This window comes from Clupea harengus, chromosome 2, assembly GCF_900700415.2.
Source record: "Clupea harengus chromosome 2, Ch_v2.0.2, whole genome shotgun sequence".
Lineage (NCBI taxonomy): Eukaryota > Metazoa > Chordata > Actinopteri > Clupeiformes > Clupeidae > Clupea > Clupea harengus.
This window is the reverse complement of record NC_045153.1, coordinates 24,980,532-25,007,165: the sequence shown is the minus strand read 5'-3', so window position 1 is coordinate 25,007,165 and position 26,634 is coordinate 24,980,532. Positions and strand designations below refer to the sequence as shown.

The 26,634-nt window shown below is 42.2% G+C and overlaps 2 protein-coding genes across 3 annotated transcripts; both read right to left on the bottom strand.

Moving 5' to 3' along the window:
* Nucleotides 1-7,430: 7,430 nt before the first annotated feature.
* LOC105902643 (uridine phosphorylase 2-like) lies at nt 7,431-9,677 on the bottom strand. Its single transcript, XM_031558083.2, has 8 exons — nt 9,587-9,677; nt 9,431-9,498; nt 9,125-9,239; nt 8,858-9,016; nt 8,528-8,642; nt 8,071-8,280; nt 7,842-7,988; nt 7,431-7,668 (listed from the first exon to the last, which is right to left on the bottom strand). Exons 2-8 carry the CDS (start codon nt 9,481-9,483, stop codon nt 7,526-7,528), a joined length of 942 nt encoding a protein of 313 aa, XP_031413943.1. The 5' UTR covers nt 9,484-9,498; nt 9,587-9,677; the 3' UTR covers nt 7,431-7,525.
* A 508-nt stretch (nt 9,678-10,185) lies between these two features.
* Nucleotides 10,186-25,595, bottom strand: LOC105902644 (uncharacterized protein C7orf57 homolog). 2 transcript variants are annotated; one of them, XM_031558093.2, is made up of 9 exons: nt 25,449-25,595; nt 24,886-25,071; nt 24,621-24,714; nt 24,113-24,260; nt 23,573-23,659; nt 23,037-23,123; nt 22,496-22,581; nt 11,233-11,330; nt 10,186-10,915 (listed from the first exon to the last, which is right to left on the bottom strand). In XM_031558093.2, the coding sequence occupies exons 2-9, from the start codon at nt 25,061-25,063 to the stop codon at nt 10,860-10,862; spliced, it is 834 nt and encodes a 277-aa protein (XP_031413953.1). In that variant the 5' UTR covers nt 25,064-25,071; nt 25,449-25,595; the 3' UTR covers nt 10,186-10,859. The 2 variants fall into 2 exon arrangements, with proteins under 2 accessions (XP_031413953.1, XP_031413958.1); XM_031558098.2 differs by having other exon boundaries at nt 23,573-23,656.
* Nucleotides 25,596-26,634: the final 1,039 nt, after the last annotated feature.

Here is a 26,634-nt window from a genome sequence, read left to right as displayed (position 1 = left end):
ACGGGGAGAGCGCGCGGCTCTGCGTCGCCACGGCTACCCAAAACAACCCCCCTCCGACATTTGGAGGGGTGGCTCCGTCAGGTGCAGCGGGGACAGTCTCGTTTCCTACAATGAAAGAGACTCTCTGCTCCAAAAATGAAGCAATGAGCTTCAGGCTTCTACAGCCGTCACTTCCCGGTCCCCAAAAAGGACGGGATATTAGACCCAATATTAGATATTACGTCCAATATTAGATCTACGTGTATTGAACAAAGCTCTCATGCCACTAAGGTTCAGAATGCTGACCCCACGCCGGCTAGTGCAGTTCATAAGACCAAACGATTGGTTCATCACGATTGGCTTAAAAGATGCTTACTTCCATGCCCCGAACAACCCCAGAGATCAGAGATTTCTGAGGTTTGCGTTCGGAGGAATAGCATACCAGTTCCACTTCCGCTTGGCACCGAGGGTTTTTATAAAGTGCGTGGATGCAGCCATCGCCCCATTACGACAACGCAGTTGCGTTTGTTCCATTATGGGCTCGTGTTCGTGGCTTTCATTCAAGAGCAACATCGGTGCAAGACTGCCATCTAGTGGTGGCACACCTGCATCGACTGCTTTGTGATAAACAAGGAAAAAAGCGTTCTGTGCCCAAGCCAAATTACACATTTCCTAGGCATGTTTCTAGACTCCACCTCCATGGAGGTCAGGCTGTCTCGAGAACGAATAAATGCCATCAAAACATCGTCGCTGTGCTGCCAACGCCTGTTGGGAATGATGGCGTCAGCCGCTATCGCGCTCCCGCTAGGGTTGTTGCGTATGTGGCCGTTCCAGATGTGGTACTTGTCTCTGAGGCTCAACGCAGTCACAGACAGGCACCGCAGAGTAACGGTGTCCTCCAGATGCAGGAAGGCCCTGGCAATCTGGAGAACCCCCTGGTTTCTCGCTGCGTCGGGCACTATGGGCATAGTGTCACGTCGCGTAGTAGTGACCACAGACGCCTCCACCAAGGGTGGGGTGCAGTCTGCGAGGGGAGAGGTCTGTGGTCTGGTCTGTGACAGAGGCCGCGTCTCATATAAATGTGTTAGAACTGCGGACAGTAGTCCTGGCTCTACGACACTTTCTGCCCAGACTGAGTGGTCAGCATGTGTTAGTGAGGACGGACAACACTGTGGCCTTGGCGTATATAAACAGTCAAGGCGGAGTGCACTCTCAGTCACTGCTAATAATAATAATAAATAAATAATTAATTTTATTTGTAATGCACTCTTCATTCAAAAGAATCTCAGAGTGCTCCATTGGGCGACCCGCCTGCTCCTGTGGGCAGCGAGTCACGTCCTTTCCCTCAGGGCAGTTCATATTCCAGGTCACCTCACCTACGGAGCGGACCTGTTATCAAGAGGCGACCCTCGAGCAGCAGATGGGTGTCTACACCCTCAGGTGATAGACCAGATCTGGGTGCGTTTGTTCAGGGCGCAGGTGGACCTGTTTGCGAACAGACAGAATACCTGCTGCCCGCTCTGGTTCTCGCTAGGGGGCGACAACCCCCCACTAGGCATAGACGCGCTGGACCACCAGTGGCCAGGTCTACGCCTATATGCTTTCCCCGATTCCGCTTCTCCAGCAGATGCTGTGCAGGGTAGCGGACGAGGGCAGAGAATGGATATTGATGGCCCCCCACTGGCTCAATCAGCCGTGGGCGGCAGATCTATTCAATATGTCAGTGCAACAGCCCTGGGAGCTGCCTCTGCGGAGAGACCTCCTAACGCAGGCGCACAGGACAGTGTGGCACCCCCATCCGGAGTGGTGGCGTCTCAGAGCCTGGCACCTGAGAGGTGCAGGCTCATAGCGTCAGGCTTGTCGGATGCGGTGGTGGCTACAATACAGAGTGCCCGAGCGGTGTCGACACGGGCTCTGTATACGCTGAAGTGGCGCAGTTTTGAACGATGGTGCGCTGCGCGGCAGCATGACCCCATTAACTGCGCGCTGGGCGTCATACTAGTATTCCTACAGCAGTTGTTTGATGAGGGGAAGGCGGCTTCCACTCTCAAAGTGTACCTGGCTGCCATTTCAGCCTGCCACGCAGGCATTAATGGCAGTTCTCCTGGCAGTCACCCGCTAGCGTCACGCTTTATGGCAGGGGTGAGACGGCTCAGGGTGCCAGAGAGACACCTCATACCCTCTTGGGATCTGCTGGTGGTGTTACGTGCTCTCACAGGGCCTCCGTTCGAGCCCCTGGAGACGGTGACATATAGTTTGTCTCTTTAAAGACCGCGCAGCTACTGGCGTTAACGTCAGCAAAGCGCGTTGGTGACATGCAAGCCCTGTCAGTCAGCCCATCGTGCCTTCAGTTCTCGATCGCTGGTGACAGAGTGGTTATGCGACCTAATGCTGCTTACACACCTAAAGTGGTGGTAACCCCATTCCGCAATCAGGTGATTGAATTAGCAGTTTTCTCGCCTCCTCCTTTTGCCTCTGGAGAGGAGGAACGTTTGAATAAGCTCTGTCCAGTGCGCGATCTCCGCTGTTACGTGGAGCGCACTAGAACTTTCAGACAGTCAGATCAGCTATTTGTGTGCTTTGGTGCACGTGCAAAAGGCAGACCTCTATCAAAACCGAGCCTCTCCCGTTGGATAGTAGAGGCTATCGTGTTGTCTTATAAGAGCTTGTCTTTAGATCCCCCGGAGAAGTTGCATGCGCACTCTACGCGGGAGGTCTCGTCTTCCTGGGCCTTACTAAAGGGCGTCTCAGTGGAAGATATTTGCAAAGCTGCAAGCTGGAGTTCTCGCCACACTTTCATTAGATTCTATATGTTAGATGTGGCTGAACCTAGTTTTCTTCATGGTGTTCTGCAGGCAAGCGATCTCTGAATCCCCTGGCTTGAGAACGATATATACAGTATGATAAGTGTGTTCATTAGTGTCTACATGTTATGTTGCACATGAAACATCCCAGGGTTTTTCCTACGGGCGCGGGATCACGGATCCCTGTCGCCTATGATAAAGGTTGCCCTGTATTCATGGTGTTCTGCAGGCAAGCGATCTCTGAATCCCCTGGCCTGAGAACGATGTATATGATAAGTGTGTTCATTGGTGTCTACATGTTATGTTGCACATGACACATTCCAGGGTGGTTTCCTACAGGCGCAGGATCGCGGATTCATGCCGCCTATGATAAAGGTTGCCCTGTTAATATGTTCACCGCCAGCGGCCGTATGAACCTCTATGAGGGCAAAGGCTTCAATAAAGCTGGTGTGTGTGATTGGCTGCCACTGTATTATCACGCAGGAATATATAGGGTCCCATACTGTTATATCGCAGCGAACTGCGATAAGGAACGTCTCGGTTACTTATGTAACCTCGGTTCCTTAAGCAGGAACCAGATATAACAAAGTTGGCGTGTACAGTGTTACCTTGGTTTGATATTCTTGCTCAGTTTTCATTCCAAGACTGATCTGTGGGGCGCGACTCAAGATATGGACTCCTGAGGGGGCGGGCTCAGGAGTGCGCGCTGACAGATCTCGCGGCCTTTCAGGCGTGAATGGATAAATGCTTCGATTTAGGCCCATGACTAGTGTCATGTACCATACTGTTATATCTGGTTCCTGCTTAAGGAACCGAGGTTACGTAAGTAACCGAGACGTTTTGCAAAGGCGCTGATTGCGCTGCGGTCGCAATGTTAGTAAATTAGGCCCTAAGACTCTAGACTCTAGAGGCCACAGTCATTTGTACAGTTCTTCCTATAGATTTCTTCCGTGGACTTGATGCATATACATTGCACCGCTCATGTGACTTAATAACTGACAAATTAATATTGTGCTTTTGAACCTGTAAGTCTACCCCAAAGGTAAGTTAAAGATTAGTCTTTAACTTTATGCAAGAGCAACTATTCCACTTTTGTTTCATTATTATTTTAGGTCAGCTCATTATCTTGGCTGTTTAATCTCTGGGTCTCTGAGTCACCATTCTACCTATTTTGAAATATAACTAGAAGGCCACTCGAAGAGCACATACCTGCACCAAGCCCATCTCGCAGTGTTAAAGAAAGTGAAAATAACTCCTGGTTCCATCCCTTGATTCAGATCCGCTCCAAATTTTCATCTAGAATTTGGCCTCCTACCAGGGCGAATTGTTCTGGAAACATCAATTGTAAAGCACCCCAACCCAATAAGTGAAGTATCAATATTCTTAATTCTTAATTTACTTGAAATACATTAAAATCAGCGGAACTAGTAGAAATTCACTATGAATGTGTTTTTGACCAAAATCTAGAAAAAATAAATATACAATAAAGTGCACTTGGTCTAAATAAACACAATGAAGATGTTTTTACTTTGGTACAAAAAAGAGCCAGAATCAGAGAATGCATTCCAATAGGCAAATGCAATCACCAACACACAGATTGCTGTATTACCACACCTATACCTAAAGAACACAAACAGAGCAAACACATTGTGGTTGTTGCTTAGGACACTTTCGCATTAAAACACACTTCCCTAATGTCAATACTGTGTGAGATATGACTGTATATACCCAAACTCTATTCAGATATGTAAACGAATAATACATGTGAAATTCAAGACTGCCATCTTGTGGGGATATAGTGTCTTGAATAAAGGAACTCACTATTTTCTGAACTGGTCAAACTCCTGGCAAACTCTTTGTGATATGGCTAATTTCTTCAGTTTGTTTGCTGAATTGTCAATACCAAGTGTCTGAGAAGAAAACAAACAATAATGTTTTACTTTTAAAAAGCAATGTGTATACATACAAATAAGTTTTTTTTTTTTTTTTAAAGAACCATTTTATCAGAGATTCCCACAGGACTAAATTGGACACACACAGGAGGTGCCATGTTGGAATCACATATATGGATTGGGCATATTCCTCGGTATGGAAATGTCTATACAATCTACCAAGTGGTGTGCGCTATTTTTAGTCATCTCTTCCAGATCTGAGTTCCGTGTTCTTAAAATAAAATTCCTTGCATCAAGTGTAGGACCTAATGAGGATGGTTTCATTCTGCATTGCCATGGCACTGCACTTGAATAGTTCATACAGTCTGTTACATTAAGAATGTGAAGTACATGATTAATATAGAAGTTAATTGGTATTGTTAAATTGTGATTTAAATCCGTTGCTAAGCATGGTAACCATATTAACTTACGTTGTGCATGAATACGTCTTTTTCATGATTTGTTCAAATTATTTTCAAATGTTACCGGTAATCATTTCCACGGCTACAAACACTGTATTCATGGTAATGGCCACTCAAATGGATTTTCACAAATTCAAATGCAATTCCCACAGCAAATCCAATCACTTTTGTCTGCAATAATCACAACCCTTGCAAGATCCTGGAGGGGCTGAAAAGAGCAGAAAGCTGTGCTTGGGCTGCCGGCAAATGCCACTGGTTCCTGCACGATCTGGCAAACACCATGCACACTCCTAATGTATCTCCCACTGTGCCACGCACAATGCCCTGGGCTGACACGAGTTGGCAGCATTCCCGGTCAGCTCCCGCACACGTCTGCCACTGGGCCCATTACCTCCTGAATATCACTGGAGAAATTAGTCCGATTAAATATAGTGATTTCAAAAAGAGTTGTCCTTGACGCGTGTTGTGGATAATCCATGCCTTAGATGAGGTGCAATAGTAGATTCTCTTGATCATGGTTATACGTCATCACATCTATAACATCTATAACATCTGCTCTCTTATGTTCCATACATTAAAACCCTAAATGTAGCACCATTTTAAGTACTGTCTGTTCAAATAAGCTTTTGGCCGTCTTATTAAGGTCACACTCTTTTATACTTAAGTTAAAAAACAATCAAGGCCTCCTGGTTTGGATATTAAGACATGAACCTAGTCTACATTCTTATCAGTGGAATTATCAGTGATTTCAGGCAATAGTTAACAGAGCCTTCATGTGCTTTCCAGGCCCTTTGTTAAATGTCATCTACTCAGTCTGCATGTTTCCAACCTTTTGAAGGAGCACTGCGTGGTAGACCTTGCTTCAAACATACATACATATGACTAGAAATGTATCAATTTTAAAAACATTTTCTTTATTGATAATATATGTACTGTATATATCTATGTGTGTGTATACAATATAATTACATGCATAAGGGTTCAATCTTAAACAAATTTGACATTCTGCATTACTAGCACATTCTTTGAACGCATGCCAAACCTGACTAGGCTTCATTTGCTCACGTCTCTTTAAGTTTCATATGGCTCATGGAACAAAATGGCCGACAATGGCCAAGAAAAATACAGCAGCCAATAGCTACAAACTGTAGTTCCTTATTTTTTCTCTCAGAATAAGATATACAAGAAACTTTTTATTTAGTTGTTGTCAGAAAGGTCATCATTCAAAATAACACTTTAAGTAGAGTAAAAACATTATGCAAATGTATACAATAAAATTATACATAAAAATATAAAAATATAAAAATACATATATTTGCAACATATACAACTAGGTAACAAAGTGAATGGAATATACACATAACATACACATAAACGGCGTCCTAAAAAAATATTCTGGTCTTCCAATAAATATTTTGTTTATGTTAAAACCACCACATGACCTATAGCACACTCAAGTCATAACCCCCCCCCCCCAAAAAAACAATGATTCACTTCTACACAAAGCACCTATCACTATCCTTTCAGCAGTATCCCCTTTAAATAACAGAAATATTGACACGTATGTACATACCGTTAATCCTCAAATAAAGACCGGGATTCAATTAGAGGCCGAGCTTCAGATAGTAGCCGGGGGCGTGGTCGATACGGACAAATAAAAGCCGGGCCCGTACACAAGCCGGGGGTAAAAACGAAAGTTCACAGAATTTTACTGTAGCCTACCGGCATCAGTCCATCAGCACAAAGCAGAAATCACAATTTAATTGAATGCATTTCATAAATACATGTTCTCCTCATGTTTAATGTTGTTGGCTAATTTCATGGCAGTTTGCAATAAAAAAAGAAATGTTTCAGCCTACAAGGCGAATTTGTTATTATACAGTTACTTGCCTAAACGATAGAAGACATTCCTCCAAAATACCTATTTTTAATGATTTTGTTGCCGTTTCGTGATTTCCGCTAAGAATTTTTTTTTCTTCAGGGTAATAGAACTTTAACGTCCCAGGTGTTGCGTAGCAACCCATTACTTGCTGACTTCAAGTTACAATGACTTTCCGCCACGTTAAATGACGGACTTCTTGCAGAATGATATGAAATATGTGAATTAGAAGCACAAAACCCGTTGCCAATGACAGCGGTCATTAACTTTTCGAGGTGGTGAATATCAAGAAATTACAGACCTCCTAACGTTGGGGTGCCCCATTCAAATCAACGGAACTTTTTTGAACATTCTGAAGAGCCGTAAGAAATAAAGGCCTGCCCCTAATACAAGCCTGCCCCAAATACAGGCCGGTGCGCTGTGCAGCCTAAGTAAATAAAAGCCCCGGCCACTATTTGAGGATTTACGGTATACACAGATCAACAGATCAGGACGCTTGTGGCTCTACGTTTAGACAATCAGACCCAGGCGCTTCTTGATGAACTGGGCGACTAGGTTCTGGGGCCTCTGCTGGTACTCCGTCAGCACCTCATGGGGCGTGGAGATCTGGTCTCCGTCGAAGCGGTTCAGCAGAGTCACACAGACCACAGCAGCTGCAACAAAACAACAAGGCATCATATAGATGAACAGATAAAGGTTGGTGCTTGTAACACTGTCATCATAGGTTAGGTATCTACTGATTGAGTTGGCAAGGCAGCTATATGGACTGCTGACTGTCTTATATAATGTCATGGCAGATGTGAAGGTAGGCTAATGAGTGCGCTACCTTTGAGGTTGCACATGTGACACATGGCAGCGAACACAGTGGACTCCATCTCAATGTTCCTGACACCAGCGTTATAGGCTTTCCTCAGGTACTCCACCTTCTCCTCAGTGGAGAAGGAGCACAGAGCTCCGTCCAGCCGGCCTTGACCTAAGACACACATCATCAGTCAGTAATCAACCCTATGGTAACTTTATTTCAAGTGTCAAAACATGCAGTAATTTAACAGTACCTTCATAGAAATCACTGGTGCACATAGTGTTCCCAATGAAGGTGGGCAGTTCAGGCATCTCACTGGCGTACTGGCTAAGCTCCTTGGCCAAGTCCGCATCCAGCTCTGTGCTCCTGATGACCACCTTCCCCAGGATCACCTGTTCAAACTGGGGTCTGAAGAAGCAGTCCACTGCTTTGTCTGTGATCACCACAGTACCTGGGGAAATACCTTGGAGGAAGAAAAGAATGTGTCGGTGGCCATTATACTTATAGACACTCCATACACTATATAATCACGTTTACCAAGTATTTTGGGCCTTACAAAGGTTTTAACAACTGTATTTTCACAAACGTACTTCAGTATAGACAACATAGATTTTTCCCAAAATTGTGTGTCTGCCTAAGGAGGTTGGCCTGGCACTTTTTAGGACCACTTGAAGATCAAGAAGTGTATGAGAACATATGTCTGAACTTACCAATTCCTCCTGAGGTGCCGAGACGGAAAAGGTTGACATCATGGCAGCCTGCATGATGGAGCAGCTTGATCATCTCGTGGAGCATGATGGAGATGGAAGGCACACCCATGCCATGCTAAAGGGAGAGAGAGAGAAAACAAAAGGAATTCAGTGGTGTTCAATGCAAACTCTGGGATGTTTCAGACAAAGGGTCCGTTTACAGCTCTTTCTTTCGCTTTATGGTAAAACACAGAGTCATATACTCTGTGTAAACAGTGAAAACACAGATGGCTCGCTGAACTTCTGTGAACTTTCGTCTTTATGGTGGAAAGGCTGTGTTGAGTAACGTACACTGATAGAAAGCACGGGCCCAACTTTGTACATGGAAAAGCGGTCTGTTCCTTCACAGATATCAGTGATCTCGTCCGTGTTCCCAGGCAAGCCCAGCTCCTGGTGCATAAACTTGGCAAAAGCCCTCATGCGATTGCCGCTTCCGCCAACACACACAAACTACAGGAAAGCACAAGAGAGAATACAAAAATCAGATGAGTCTCCAGTCTTGGGTAAAGTCCAGATAGAAGGCATGATTGGTTTGGAATCTGAGCCGTTCTCACAAACCTTGACATCCCCAAACATCTCCGGCAGGTTGTGGGTCTTGGTTCCCAGGCTGAAGTGGTAGAGGATGTCCTCTTCCATGGAGTCCAAGTGGGGATTCTTCACATGAAGTTGTGGTCTTTGGGAGCAGTAACAGGAACCATGAGTTTAGCTACTTAGATGAGGTTCACTAAAATATTTTAGTATGTCCTGTTTCCATTACATAGCAAGGAATGTAATTAAAGCTTTCTTCTTACAGATGTACAGTCCCATAAGCTTTCTAACTGGTAAATTAAAGGCTGGCTACCTCATTATACACAAATAACTCACTTGATATAGTCTTCATCCTCCTTTCCCGCGCAGTTCAGTAAAATGGGTGCCATGGTTAGTTTGCTGTGCTGTGAAACAAATGAGAAGTTCACATACTTTCCAAAATAATAATGTGAAATCTAAGGTTTTAGAAAATCAACCCGATATTCAACCGACCTTGAAAATGAGAAGATATATGTCCTCGATATATGTCCTTGAAGTGAGTCTCCAACTTTCTCAGAGTTCTTGTCACGTCTGTAGCTGAATGAAATAAAAAGGTCTGTCCCTGGTTGATATACTGTTGAAGCTGTGACCACCCCGCCCCCTCGGTGACCAGTGGACTGATTGTTTGCTTGGGGAAGTGTAGTGCGTAGTTGTGCTGTGACACTCACCCACCTTTCCCTTCCCTTAAACACATTCAGCTCTCATGGATGACAAACTGTCACAGCAAACAGTGCAAAACATGCAATATGCCGTTTAAGTAAAACAAAAAGAAGATAAACAGGTCTGAATCCTCAAAGTGTGTTGCTCTTTCTGTTACTGAGTGTTACATAAGTTCGTGGTATGACTACTCTACAATTATTTGGATTGTGTGTCATCAAAAACGTACACCCTTATTCAATGTAACAAGATATTACACTCAGTGCACACTGAACGATTGGTTATGCACAGGTTTTCCAGGACTTTAAAGAACACTAATAGGTGTATGCAGATCTACATAGCTACAAACAATCTGCATCAATCTGCATGCAAGGAAAATATAACGGAGGTACCAATGGCTTCATAGGTTTTATTTACATAGGTTCAGTCATGTGTGACATACATAGACTATGCCCAGAAGGCCATAAAAACAGTAAAGAACAATTACTGTTAAGTTCATCGAACGACACCAGAGAATAACATAAAAAATAGATCAGCAACACCCTGGACTATTTAGGAATACATAATATATTCACACACACACACACATATATAATTTAAGTGGATTGTCTTACTCACAAAAGAGCGTTTTATTAAAAAAAAATCTAGTACAATTGTGAAAATCTCTCCAATTTTAAAAGCAGAGTCTAATAAATCTGGGAGATGTATCTTTTGGTTAGGGGACATGTCTGTGATCCTACAATTGGAAAACGGGTCTACAACTTATTCGAAGTTATGTTCTTATCATATCATGCAGCATTCCTGGTAACATTGAAAACAAAATGGCACAGCAAGTCAGCAGAACAGCACTATTGGACTTTTAATGCAATTTTAACAGCATAACTACAAAAAAATGCCACGCAATCAAGATAGAAAACATACACACACGCACACACCCACACATAAGCATCGCACATTCCTTGAGAGTGAACAACTTTTCCCACCGAAGTGCTGAGCCCATCCTCCGCAGTCAGAGAGGAAGAAGCCTGCCACAGCGAACAGTGAGCTCCTGTGCGTGTCCGCAGGCCTCCTACTGTGGAAGCTTCAGGCGCACTGCGCCGCCTGCCAGAGCAGATGTCGCACCTGCTGCAAAAGAACATGGCCTCTGTTCAGTAGCTGTCCATCAGCATGTTGGGTATTGTCCGGCAGTGGAGTGAGATGGTCTCTGTACGTAGGTCAGCCCTCTCTGTGTTTGTGTGGTACCAGTAAGAGTTTGCCTTCCCCTTCCATGGGAGTAGTGAACTTACAACATCTATCTTTAGAATACATGTAGCTGACATCACCTTAGCACTGAAATACCATTTAGTCAAATCTTCGCATTTTGGGCAAGTATGGTGGTTTGTATGTTTTTGAGTGGAGGGGTCACATAAACTGGACTGGTGTGGTGGGGGTGAAACACCTACCATGTGCAGGAGTTCTTCTGGGATTCTTGTCTTCCTCTAGGTAACCAAAGCTCAAGAGTTTGGACATGTTGACGGGGGATTCGTCCTTGTTTTTAATGCTGCAGAAACACAAAGTTTAACTGTCAACAGGAAGAGACGAGGGACAAAAAAGACAAAATGGAAAAGAATGTCATCCTTCCAAAAGCACAGTGTTCAGTGGCAAATTTACAATGTCACCCTACACTCAGCTGAAACTGTGCAGTAAATGTGTAAACTGAAAGATAGATGGATGGGCTGTCTAGTCATATCCAGCCCCCCACCCCCAACAAAAAAAATAAAAGTTTGGGGAATTATTACTGTCTGGTTTGACAGAGCATATCATCCAGTAAGCGATTAGAACAGAGGGCTCAGCAAGTGCCAGAGTCGCCTCATGCCCGGAACGGCCCCCGTTTGCGCCTATATTTACATATTTCAAAAGTCCAATCATGCTATTTGCTGAATAAATTCTACAGTAAAAAGAGCCAAATTAAACAACTGAGCAGCTCTGTCCTCTTCCCCCCACTTCCCCATCAGTGTCCTTAGGTTACTGATGTACTGTCCCATCGGGCACTTGCATATGCAGAGCTTGTTTATGCACAAACGGCTGCTCTTTCATCACTGTTTACTGGCAGGTAGGGCCATAATATGTCAAAACACAGGCTTGGAATACGTGTATATACACGGCAACAAAGGTATGAAGCAAAAGCTATGTGTTGCAATAAAGATCTTTTTTATTGATCATTTTCACAGATCATAAATAAATGTGTGGGTGAAAGGTTTATTGCTGCCTTGACAATTATTACCAATGATAGGAGGACACTGACAAAGGACCTGGACCTCTGAAACTAGATTACTTAGAATATGATATTGTAGGCTCTTGTGAATATGGCTAATGGCAGTCAATCTGGCATTTATCCATCAACAGTATACTGCTTCACCTGCCCAATGTACAATGCATTGAACCTTATGTTCTTATGGCTGTGTCAGGTCCTGTTGTCACTTGTGGCACTATGCCCACAAAACCTGAATGCTTTGCGTTTGTAGTTCAGACATTCTTTGAACCCAATGAAAAAACAAACAAACACATTTGAGCATCCACCCTTTGTGCTTATTTTGGCTTTCAGTTTCCTTAGTTATCAGGGAAAGGTTACATATTAGATATAAAATCTATTTCAGCACATAGTACACATTAGACCTGACTGGTTTCAATAAACTGAAAAGAAGTGAATATTTTCCTACTTCGAGCTCCCCATCATTTGTGACATTTTTAAGGCAGCCATTTTACTGAGCAACTGTGAGATAAACACTGTAGTGACAAATTTCACACTTGGATCATTTTCTAAAAATCAAATTAGGCTACTTGTTCCAGTTACAATTAATACAAAACAGTTCAGGGGGACCATGGAAATGTCCCCACTTTAGTGGCATTTCGCTTGTTGGCAACTGAACTATGGTATCAAAGGTACTTTAATGCAAAATTACACATTTTGGAGGAACCTCTGTATATTTTCAGTCAGAATGTGCCACAGTTGCAGTAAATGGATCGTTCCATCTAAACACCTCTGAGAGACATATTACTGAAAGCTATTACAAGGAACAATGATGAACATTGAGTATAGCACTGTAGGCAATTTAACAACAGCTCTGTTTTTCTTAAATGGTAGCTTGCAAACCTAAAATCTTCTCAGGAACACAGTTACATTTCAAAGCTTAAACACACATTTGGGTTTGTTTATTGCAAATTCTTGAATGATAAATCGTTAGTGAACAAGAAAAGGAATCTATAGCAGAAGCACAACGAGTCATGCGTTTTAAGTGACAGTTTTATATAAGAGATAATGGCCGCCAAGATGTAGTTATAGAAAAATATTGGACGAGGCAGAGGCAAATATTTTTGTATAACGGGACACCTTGAAGGGACCCCGGCTGCCACACATGTATTTAGACATGCCAAAATACTGGTTAGGCATCTCATTGTGTTATATTTGTTGTTATACCTCATACAGTATTGACACCGAAGAAGTTTGATTTGATGCACATTTGTATTGAGTGATGACTAGGCAGTGTTTACCCCTTATTATTCTCAAACTTGTTTCTCTATTCATAGTCTGTGTTCTTTAAGTATGAGTTCAGTAATACAGCAAATAATTTTGTCTGTGATTGTAGTAACCTTCAGGCACACATTCTCTGGCTCTTTTTCACCAAAGCAAAAATACCTTCGCTGTCTTTATTTAATAATGTCCACTTTATTGACCTGTTAGTCCTAATTGGATCAACTGATCAATTGTCCTAACTTGGATTTTGACTAGTGCTGTCAGTTTAACGCGTTATTAACGGCGTTAGCGCAAACCCATTTTAACGCCGTACATTTTTTTATCGTGCGATTAACGCGATTTTTTTAATTAATGTTCTTTTTGGCCTCGCAAACTGTGTAGTAGGCTAACGTTATGGTTTGAGTGAATGGTGAGCGCGATACGGCGAAATGGATGATAAAAAGCTTCTGAATGGAAAGTTTACTTTTAAAAGTTGTGTTGTGCAAAAGAAGCGAGCTTCACTGTTGTCTGAAAATGTCAACAGGCAGCTGGCTGAAAGCAAAGAAGTAGTAGGCTTACCTTTTATTGGTAACCTAACTGTTACGGTTCATTGTTTCTGAAATAAGAGGACTGACTGCTATGTTCCCAGCAAACTTGAAAAAAAGAAAATATTAAGCCATGGTTTAACTGCACTATAGGCTGAGTCCTTGTTTACCTGAAATGTGCACTTTATAATTTTATTTTGTACCGCCCTGTTTGGCAATGTCGGTTTTCAATAAAATAAAACATTTGCATAAAGCAAGCCAATCCACTTTTCCATGTTGATAAGGGCATTAAAATAAAAATAAAATGATGGAAAAAATAAATAAACGAAGGGACATTTAGAACAGATAAAAAATTGCGATTAATCGCGATTAATTTTGAGTTAACTATGACATCAATGCGATTAATCGCGATTAAATATTTGAATCGTTTGACAGCACTAATTTTGACCAATCGTCCCATCCGATTTGGAAATGTATAAATGCATCTCTGTATTGGTTGTGTCTTTGCAGTACATGACCAGAAGTCCTTAAACATGTACCTCTACAGGTAGGCAATTATTTAGATGATCTTAGATAATTTAGAGCATGGGTCGGCAGCAGGTGGCCCCCGGGCCAATTCTGGCCCGCCAGCGTTTCTTTGAGGCCCGTCAGATTATTACAATCGTAACCGAGTTTTTTTTTTTTTTAGAGAGAGACAGGTAGCATCGGCCTCTGCAATTGTGTTTGCTGAGCTGGTCCTTTTACCAGGCAAGATGAAGAAACAGCCATAGTCTTCAAGTTAGCTGAACTTGCCTAGCTCTACCATTCACAAATGGAACAGCTAGGAGTGGAAATTGTTAACAGAGTTCACTCTACCCGGGAAGAGAAATCCTGATGGCCTTTGAAGATGATGTTGGCAGGACAACACCAAATATGTTATGCACATGGCACGTGCTGCACAAATTGTACGTCGTCACATATTTGGTGAGGCCAAATCTTTTAATGGATTCCCTGAGAGATGCCAAAAGGACTCTGTTCTACAGCTTATTACTGACCCTCGTAAATATGGTGTTAGAGGGACCCACCATAAAAAATCAGATGGCAGAGACATCACCCGCAGCACTGGCAATTGCTCACATTGTTAAATTCAACAGTGTCAAGCACAAACGGGAACCAGGCACAGGATTTGTCAGAAACAGTACTTCACACGAGACACCAGTTCCTTTATACGTAGGGCTGATGCTGCATGCCCACACATGAAAGAAGGAACTTGTAGATTGACTGGCACGCCTGGGCTTAAATGTATCATATGATCAACTGTCAACTCAGACGGGGAACAACGTCTGCAGGCATTATCATAGGGAAAAAGTGGTATGCCCTCCACAGTTGCACAGTCAGCTGTTCACCACTGCTGCTGTAGACAACATTGACCATAATCCGAGTTCGACCACAGCTAGGGACTCTTTCAAAGTCAAAGTCAGTTTATTGTGGCACAAACGACACACACAGCAACACACACGTAGGCCAAGGTTGCAGTACATTTTTCCTCTGCATTTTTCCCATCCCGGACTGTCCTTCCTCCAGGGCAAAAACTTAAAAACAGCTAGAGCAGCAGCTGAATCCTCGGCTCTCGTCCTGCTTGACTTATCAGCTGCGTTTGATACAGTCAACCACCGCATCCTTCTGTCCATACTGTCAAGTATGGGCATTTCTGGCAATGCGCACTCCTGGTTTGAATCCTACCTCACTGGGCGCTCATTCAACGTGTCATGGCAAGGTCAGCTGTCTGTACCTCACCGCCTCACCACTGGGGTGCCCCAAGGCTCGGTGATGGGACCACTTCTCTTTGCCATTTACACCACCTCGTTGGGCCCTATCATCCGCTCGCATGGTTTTTCCTACCACTGTTATGCCGATGATACTCAACTGTTTCTGTCTTTCCCTCCTGAGGACACCACGGTCTCGGCGCGGATTTCGGACTGCCTCGCTGATATATCCACATGGATGAAAAATCACCACCTTCAGCTGAACCTGGCCAAAACGGAACTGATGGTCTTCCCAGCCAAACAGGTCATCCACCACAGCATCAAGATCAATACTGACTCTTTATCTCTTGCTCCATCCAAAACAGCAAGAAACCTCTGGGTCATTATTGATGACCAACTGACCTTCACGGCCCACATCGCCTCTGTCTCCAGGTCGTGCCGCTTTGCGCTATACAACATCCGCAAAATCAGGCCGTACCTAACCCAGTATGCCACCCAGCTGCTGGTGCAAACCTTGGTGAGCTCCCGCCTCGACTACTGCAACGCCCTCCTAACGGGCCTGCCGGCTTGCGTGGTGAAACCACTACAGATGATCCAGAACGCGGCGGCGCGTCTGGTGTTCAACCAACCGAAAAGGGCACACGTCACCCCGCTACTCATCGAGCTCCACTGGCTGCCAGTAGCTGCTCGCATTAAGTTCAAGTCACTTATGCTTGCCTACAGAGTGCTTACTGGTTCTGCTCCCACCTACCTAAATGCTCTTGTAAGGGCAAATGTTACACCCAGGACGCTGCGCTCGTCTAGTGAGCGTCGTTTGGCACTGCCGTCCGTGCAAGCACGGCAATCCAGACTATTTTCATTTGTAGTTCCACGTTGGTGGAACGAACTGCCTAGTACTACCAGAGCAGGGGCGTCCCTCTCTACCTTCAAGAAGCTTTTGAAGACCCAACTCTTCAGAGAGCACCTCCCCTCCTAACTGGCACCTGACTAGCGCTTAACTTGCACTTCAGCAGTTACATTCCTGCACTTCTTTTTCCTTTTTTCTAGGTCGTTGTTTTTCTAATTCTCATGTAAAGTAGTATTTATTGTTACACCATGCTTTTTTATTGCTCTTAGCTTGACTGTTCTCTCCCTTGTACGTCGCTTTGGACAAAAGCGTCTGCTAAATGACTAAATGTAAATGTAAATGTAAAGGGCAGCCAGGAGCAGTGGGCAGCCTCCATGCTATGGACCATACTCATTCCGCCAGATGGATTTCAGTTCACCTGAGAGACATGGCTAAGCTCCGAAGGATACATCCAAGCATAGCACAAGAATTCCATGCAGGCAACTTTACTGTCCAAAAGAGTAAGGAGTGTTTTTCTTTTGGTACTAGAAAATGTTTTCGATACCTAACAGCCCATGAAATCTCAGGTGGACTTGGGCCTGAGAAGGCACGTCCTCTTCCTGTGTTTCATGCTTTGACTGGCTGTTACACAGTATCAAGCTTTGCTGGGCATGGGAAAAAGACTGCACGGGCTATGTGGGCTGTCTGTCCAGAGCTTACAAATGCCCCGTTAGAGCTACGTTCCGCCCCCCATGACATTCCACAGGAGGTAATGGCAACAATAGAAAGGTTTATCATCCTGCTCTATGACTGAACCAGCACATCCACAGAAATAGACCATGCTAGAAGTAAATTATTTGTGAAACGGCACAATGTGCAGTCAATCCCCCCAACAAAGGCTGCCCTAAAGGAGCCTGTTATGCGGGCAGTCTACCAGCGAGGCGGTAGGGGTCAGATGCTGGTATCTACACCAGAGCTACCTTCACCCTGTAAATGGGGCTGGTCAAAGACATCTGAGGGTCATTATGAACCATTCTGGACATATCTACCAGATGCAGGGTAGTCCAGCTATGAACTTGTCTCCTGCAAATGTAAGAAGGGCTGTGTTAAGTAGTGAAAGTGCAAAAACGCTGCCTTAGATTGCACAGCCCCCTGTTACTGTGAGGGCGATTGCTGACTTTTCCATGATAGATCATATATTTGGACAGTTAATATTTTCACATATAGACTAAATATCACCAATCTTGCCTTATAAAACAGAAGGAAACTTTCTAGTAGGCTTAATGTTAGAGTTACCATCTGAATTCAGCAACATGAAAAAAGTGCGATTTGATGTTATGATTCTCTATATCATATATCTATGCAACTTTGTTGCAATTACCACGGCTGCCGTTTTGAAAAATAACAACCATCTTAAAAATGACTTCCAATATATGGCAAAAATAACTAACTAGATCAACATTCTTACATATGAATTAAAAATATTCAACTTAAAGTTGTTGTCAATGGCGGCCATCTTGAAAAATGGCTCCCAGGGCTGCCATATTCAGGGGGGCAAACTCATCAGGGATGAAAAAGGTAACAATGATGCGAACCCCCTAGGAGGGTCCGGGGCATGCTCCCCGGGGAATATATTTTATATATAAGAACATTTTGCACATTTTAAAGTTCAATGCATCAATCTGGTGCACTTTGACAACAAAATTATGAGGCTAGATCTATGAAGAAATTTGTGCTGTTGTAAACAATTTTGTGCTCTGGTAACAGTTTAATCATAAACATTCCTGTGTTGAATGTTGCACGGGCACAGGCCAACCCAACCACCCATCCCAATACCCTCCCGACTACCCACTCCAGTCCACTTCACATTACGTCACAGATCTCCATCAGGTATTAAGCAAAAAAAAGGGCCAACTATTGGAACAGAAAATCAGGCATGGCCTAGCTTCTCCGTGTTCTTGAAAAACTGTGACAGTGGGAACACATATTCTTTTCCCTTTACATTACTCTTTGAGTCTAGCTTGTCAGGACAAGGCCCATTTGCACCTAACTCCTGCCTCTAGTTGAGCCACAGTAATGGCATCCTCCTCCTAAAATTCTCTCATTCTGAAAACAAACTGAAGTAGGAGAGTGGTAAGTTTGTTCAGTTGCAGTGAAGCGCCTGCAAGTAGAAAGCGGGTCAGTGCTTCAGATTACATACACATAAGGACGTGTGGTCAGGGGAGGCAGAGCCTCATGAAAAGTAAAAGTCATCATGAAAAGTAAAAAACAAATAATGATAAACTAAAATATTAATATGTATCTACTGATCTGTGCTTTAAATGAATGTTTTGTATGATTCCGATAATTTTTATAATCGAAATCGCTGAATTTGACCATGTCCTGTGCAAACAGAGAGGCGACTCGCGAGGTGAGGCAGCAACGAGCTGCGCCTCATCTCAGATTGTGCAATCCCTCACACACTGGGTTGAGCGCATGCCTTTTGCTTTCTCATTGTTTGTCATCACTGAAATATTTGTAGACAATTTTATTATATGTCGTTTGTATCCATAAAATAGGTAATGTAGTGTATTTCACGTATGTGAAGAAGCTATTTAGTCTTGCTGATCTGTCATAAAACCACAGTGAAAACGCACATAGGGGAGGCAAACCTAACCTCTGCCTCAATGAAGGAGCCTGGAAAATGGACTTCCAATCCAGTGAAGTGATAAATACATAATGGGAGACCAATGCCAGAGCTAAAAGGTTTGCTTTAAACGACAGGACAGAAGATAACTTTAGCAGCTAAACTCCGGACCAAACTCGACTGACGGCCATGTCTTGCGTTTTCACGCTTAGATTTTTCAAAAGTTACCGAGAAAAAGACACTGTACTATCCGATAACACCGTTATTGTAACCAGCAAAAATGGTTGATGTGATTTGCGAGGCGTCTGTCAGCCAATCGCTGACTTTAGCACGTTAGCCTATGTTAGATAGCATAACGTTATTGCAGCGTACCAACGTCACACGTTACCGTAAATGCCATCTTAAAAAGGCCGCTCGAAACCAACGCTTTCACCCGAAAGACATGTCTTAATACACCTGTCTATTACGGCATTGAGGCAGCTCCCATTTCAAATAGCGTGCCTGTTCGCCGAAAGGTGACGAGTTTGCACCCCTGCATATTGAAAATTCATGATGGCCCAATAAAAAAAAAATTGGACTGTCTGACTATATGTGTACCAAATTTCATGCTTTTATCACAAAGTGCACAATTCTTGTGAACTATCAAGCTAAGCAGCTCCACTATGATTTGAATTCTTAATTTCATCAGTCGTCTTTAACTGAACTTCAGGCCGACTTCAAGTGTTGCAACAAGATGAGAAGAGAAGAACAGTATGCAAGAACAGGAATTACATTCACCGCCAAATAACAGAGCAACATAGTTGGATTTAGAGAGACATATAAAAGAGGAAATTGATTGTTTCATTTTTAGAATTCTTTTGAAAAAATAAGCTTGAATGCTGATGTCAGATGGACTCATTACAAAAGAGTGTATTGCATTTTACATACTAACATTCGCCGTTCAGGTCTGTGTAATAAAAAAGGGAGTTTCTTTTGTGGTTGATGTAGCAATCTGTGTTTGTAAGAAAAGGGAAGTTTATTTTGTGGTTGATGCAGCTATCTGTCTTTATTCCAGTAAAGTGAGCAATCTTTATTCCAGTAAAGTGCATTAACGAAGCACGTGAAACATACCCCGGATTCAGCGGTGCAGATCTGAACAACAATCTCCAACTCTAGCCATACTGTTTAAGCAACCTCCTAGGCGTTTTAATGTAAATGAGCTAGGCTTCAAATGCAAACAGGTCTGGCAACCTTTTGCTGTTCTGTATGACAATCAGGTTTCACTGACTGAGATGGTTCTCAATGGCCTACTCCATTCCCATACTATGATTAATTACTCACACCTCAGTTTGCTTCCTGACCCCAGGTGTCTGAGCAAATCCAGTGTGGAGACTTTTCCTTTGTTACCATGATACGATTGCAATTTTGGAGATTATGCTGGCCAACTTTTGGTGGTCACAGCAGCTGCTTGATCATGAATCTCATGTTCACTCACAGGATATACTCTAATTTCTTACATCTGTCATAACAATTGTTATAGTACACTACTGGCAGAGAAACATCACTGTAGTACAGCCAGCGATTATTTTTGGCCCGTCAGATTATTCCGATCGTAGCCGAGTTATTTTTTTTCTGTCGACAGGCTCGCGAATTAGGCAAGCTGATGCTGAGCAGAAATGAGATAGAACACCAGGGCACCATGATTGCATTCTTAATTTTATCAGTCGTCTTTAACTGAACTTCAGGCAGACAGAAGTGTTGCAACAAGATATTTGCGTCAGAGCGAAATGAAAATACATAGGCTTATGTTTTGCAAACCGCGACAACTTCGTTGCATATGAGACACATGGGCTTTCCATTAGTGAAACCGGGTAAGATGAACGCAAAATTGTCTCTCCATTCCTCTTTATAGGCTCTGTTTTCGTTGTCAACTTTCCTCTTCAGACTTTTTGACAAAGACATCGTTCCCAACTAATTCATTGTAACATTGTAAGGAGGTGCGTCAAACAACTATTTCGAAATAAAAGTAGCCTAAGATAGACTCCAAGTAGTAGCCTAGGTCTAATTAGGAGGCTCAATGTTGAAAGAAGTCCATCATTGCTATTATTCACAATAGACGAGGCTATATTGAAAGAGGGGGATAAAATAGAGTTCATTAAAATAATGAAATTATTCAAACAGACCACCAATGGGCTCATTCACATGGTTTGTTATCATTCATTATTTTTAGTAGACCTATCCATTCTCCATGTAGGCTTAGATGTTGCGAGTGCACGTATCGCAGCGTCTAAATAGGCAGTAACCCAGACTCTGGCCCGCTACCTAGTGGCGAAGAAAAATACTGGCCCGCGGCCCAAGTTACTTGCCGACCCCTGATTTAGAGGATGTTCGTATGTCACAGTCATTTGTACAGTTCTTCCTATAGATTTCTTCCGTGGACTTGATGCATATACATTGCACCGCTTATGTGACTTAATAACTGACAAATTAATATTGTGCTTTTGAACCTGTAAGTCTACACCAAAGGTAAGTTAAAGATAAGTCTTTAATTTTATGCAAGAGCAACTATTCCACTTTCGTTTCATTATTATTTTAGGTCAGCTCATTATCTTGGCGGTTTAATCCCTGGGTCTCTGAGTCACCATTCTACCTATTTTAAAATATAACCAAGCCCATCTCGCAGTGTTAAAGAAAGTGAAAATAATTCCTGGTTCCATCCCTTGATTGAGATCCGCTCCAAAATTTCATCTAGAATTTGGCCTCCAACCTGGGTGAATTGTACTGGGATACAAAAATTGTAAAGCACCCCAACCCAATACGTGTAAGTATCAATATTAGTATCAGTATCAATTATGGGGCGACAGTGGTATAGGAGGTAGAGAAGTCGTTTAGTAATCAGAAGGTTGCTAGTTCGATTCCCTGTCGAAGCGTCCTTGAGCAAGACACTGAACCCCTAATTGCTCCTGATGTGCAGTGTGCCATCAGTGTAAATGTAAAATGTGTATACATTGTAAGTCGCACATATGTAAGTCGCTTTGGATAAAAGCGTCTGCTAAATGACTAAATGAATATTCTTAATTCTTAATTTACTTGAAACACATTAAAATCAGCGGAACTAGTAGAAATTCACTATTAATGTGTTTTTGACCAAATCTAGAAAAAAAATTATATACATAAACACAATAAAGATGTTTTTACTTTGGTACAAAAAAGAGCCAGAATCAGAGAATGCATTCCAATAGGCAAATGCAATCACCAACACACAGATTGCTGTATTACCACACCTATACCTAAAGAACACAAACAGAGCAAACACATTGTGGTTGTTGCTTAGGACACTTTCGCATTAAAACACACTTCCCTAATGTCAATACTGTGTGAGATATGACTGTATATACCCAAACTCTATTCAGATATGTAAACGAATAATACATGTGAAATTCAAGACTGCCATCTTGTGGGGATATAGTGTCTTGAATAAAGGAACTCACTATTTTCTGAACTGGTCCTCCTGGCAAACTCTTTGTGGCATGGTTAATTTCTTCAGTTGGTTTGCTGAATTGTCAATACCAAGTGTCTGAGAAGAAAACAAACAAAAAAAAAATCACTTTTAAGAAGCAATGTGTGTACATACAAATATGTTTTTTTTTTTTTTTAAAGAACCATTTTATCAGAGATTTCCACAGGACTACATTTGACAGACACAGGAGGTGCCATGTTGGAATCACATATATGGATTGGGCATATTCCTCGGTATGGAAATGTCAACAGCATGTTAAAAATAGAGTTTTACCCATCAGCAAACATATAGCATTGCAAACACAAGAGGTGTTCAACAACAAGATAAAAATGTATGCAGGCCTGGATAACTGGTCTGAACTAAACAAATTGAAAAGCATTAAGCCAATCACAGCCATAATGATGAGTAGTTTTTTTTGGGGTTGGTTTGTTCTTAATAGCCTACATCGTGTGGCCATGATCATAAAAAAGAATAATTTACAGAACAACTTAAGTCACACTTTCACAAATCACCTCTTTAGCAGCAATGATATCAGCCTCTCGCTCCCAAGTTGACTTATTATCACTCCCAAAGGGAGGACCTGTGGGTTGTATGATTTTCTGAGGAGAAAGCAAACAATAATGTTTCACTTTTAAGAAGCAATGTGTATACATACAAATACGTTTTTTTTATTTTAAGAACCATTTTATCAGAGATTTCCACAGGACTACATTTGACAGACACAGGAGGTGCCATGTTGGAATCATATATATGGATTAGGCATATTCCTCGGTATGGAAATGTCGACGGCATGTTAAAAATAGAGTTTTACCCATCAGCAAACGTATAGCATTGCAAACACAAGAGGTGTTCAACAACAAGATAAAAATGTATGCAGGCCTGGATAACTGGTCTGAACTAAACAAATCGAAAAGCATTAAGCCAATCACAGCCTTAAGGATGAGTAGTTTCTTGGGGTTGGTTTGTTCTTAATAGCCTACACCGTGTGGCCATGATCATAAAAAAGAATAATTTACAGAACAACTTAAGTCACACTTTCACAAATCACCTCTTTAGCAGCAATGATATCAGCCTCTCGCTCCCAAGTTGACTTATTATCACTCCCAAAGGGAGGACCTGTCGGTTGTATGAACTTCTGAGAAGAAAGCAAACAATAATGTTTCACTTTTAAGAAGCAATGTGTATACATACAAATACGTTTTTTTTTTTTTTTTTTAAAGAACCATTTTATCAGGGATTTCCACAGGACTAAATTGGACATACACAGGAGGTGCCATGTTGGAATCACATATATGGATTGGGCATATTTCTCGGTATGGAAATGTCGACGGCATGTTAAAAATAGAGTTTTACCCATCAGCAAACGTGTAGAATTGCAAACACAAGGTGTTCAACAACAAGATAAAAATGTATGCAGGCCTGGATAACTGGTCTGAACTAAACAAATTGAAAAGCATTAAGCCAATCACAGCCTTAAGGATGAGTGGTTTTTTGGGGTTGGTTTGTTCTTAATAGCCTACAATGTGCGGCCATGATCATAAAAAAGAATAATTTACAGAACAACTTAAGTCACACTTTCACAATTCACCTCTTTAGTAGCAATGCTATCAGCCTCTCGCTCCCAAGCTGACTTATTATCACTCCCAAAGGGGAGACCTGGCGGTTGTATGAACTTTCTTGCACTTTTCTGGAACTCCTCATGTACCAAGAACCCTGGATCGGTTCTTTTAGTCAGGCTGTAAGTAGAGAAACTATGACTATGAAACTATGAGTCCCTTTCACCCTCACTGGGCAAAGTTGCCTTTTCTTACCCCTTCGTATGCAGTCAAAACAAGAAATAGCAACCTCACAACACTGATAAGATATAAATATCCATGTGATCTGATGTGACAACCAATAGCTGAATACTCAAATCACATAAATCATGTTAAACAAACAATACAATATGCAACAATGTGACAGGTACAGATTATTCTTGCATTAATGCCTTTCTCGGGGCCATCACTCATTAGAGAAAAGACTGATGATGTATAGTGGTTGTTCCCTGGTGCTTGATAACAGTGATAACAATGTTTTGCTTGGATCTGCAGATTTACCTGGGGGCCTCTGAGTCAGCACAGAACCAATCAGGTGGTTTGTATGCTGAGTTTGTTTTGGTGGGCATATTTGTTTCTTCATGCCACAATAACCCTGCCAAACAATCAAAAACACACTGTTAGCCCTCTGCATTATAAAACCGTATAATCAAAATAATCAAATTTGAATAATGAATTGAGCAGCAGTGGTATGTCCATAGACACAAATAATTGAACCCACTCGGTAGATGCAAAGTGTATGCTTTACATATGTTATAAAGTATACCTTTGTGTCCACCTTGCTTTGCAAGTTTAACATAATTTGAATCTGTGTCGACAACGCCTAAACGGCGCCCAGTGGCATTCCCCTCAACGTTATCCTGAAAGTCGAGAGACAGTCCAGGAATTTGCGAGGAAACTTTGGATCCTTGTGAACTGGCATCATCTTTACGTCCGTCGCCCATTTTCGTCCCTGAAAACAAATAAGGAACACATTTAACAAATAGGGTGTAATTTAAGTTGGGCTACGTGAGGCACATCAAGAGACGTACTTTAAAAAGTACAACAAAAAATAACTCAATTTCAAAAATGTAAAAATCAAAAAAGACATTAATTGACATACTATAGCAGACTGGCTAGCTATTTTAGCGTAAAAAATAGGCTTTTGACCTAAGGTTATGTAGCCCGCTGACTTGGGTCAGTTAAATGCATTTCTTGCTAAGAGCTAGATATCGATGATTAGCTAACGTTACGTTCACAAGACAATATCCTAGTTGTGTTAAGGTAACACAAGTTGTTGTTTTTTCTTCTTAAAAAAACCCAACTGTGAGCCACCCAATTCAGCCTTACCTCCCAACGTTTCTTGTTATGCGATGATGAGTCTACGTGATGACAGAAAACAAATTGGTTTACTTTAGAGCTAACTTAGATACTTCTGCTGTTCTGTTAGACAAAGCCAAGCTGCCGTTGTGTTTCTACGTAACCATGGAAATGAAATTGCCGCTTGGAACAGAGTATCATGTTCAATGAAATATAAATTCAGGTTCGCGTGTTGTATTCCCCAAAACACCAACAAACTTGCGACTGGACAAATGAATAAACGCAGTCTTCGTCAGGAACTGAAATTGTCATTTTAATAAGTAGTTATGGGCTTGGTATATCCTAATAAAGTGTCTAATTTGATCACCTTCACACGAAATAAACGTTGTGCTCGCCTGACCATGAAAATACCATATATTTGAACTTGAAGAACGTTTGCCCCTCCAAATGCATTGAAACTTTGATTCATTCGAATGTAGGCTGTCACTGACACTGAAGTATTTGCGTTATTGCTAGTTTGCGCATAGTGACATATAGGCTACAGTGCTGGATTAAGGCTCGGCTGGCCCTAAGGTACATTTTGAAATTTTGGAGAATGGCCTAAACAATTTATATTAGAGATTTAAGCATAGAACGCTAAACATCGTTGATTCCCTTTAGCTGAGAAAATGAGCAATTGGTGGCCATCAGTGCTAAGTGTATTCGGAGAGCCACTGCAGTGTTTGGAAAGGCTGCATGAACTCCAGTGGTGTGCAGCAGCACCAACATATGCTGGGCACACCGTTGAGGGGGAGCTTGAGGAGTTGGTTTTCATACCAGAAAATGAACTGACGGAACTCTGACGCAAAATCAGTATTTCAGATCCTTGTGACACACCCTGACAAGCCCTTTAATAGCAGTGTTGCTAACTGCTGCAGCACTACAGAATACGCCTATATGCGTTTCTGCAATGCACTTCGCAGTTGGTCAGTAATGACATAAAATGTATTAACTTATTAACGTTTTGTTGACCCGTCATCCGTTCTGTGGCATCAGTAGCATTTCCATCATTGACACGCTTCTTACACTTGGGAATTCGCCGACTTTATAATACAAAACTGTTGATATATGCAGGATCTGCACAGGTCAAATAAAATAATTACTATCCCGCGGTCGATAAGCCGGACGGTCGAGGTTAGTAAGTTGTTTATTATATGGCATTTCCCTCTCCTTTCAT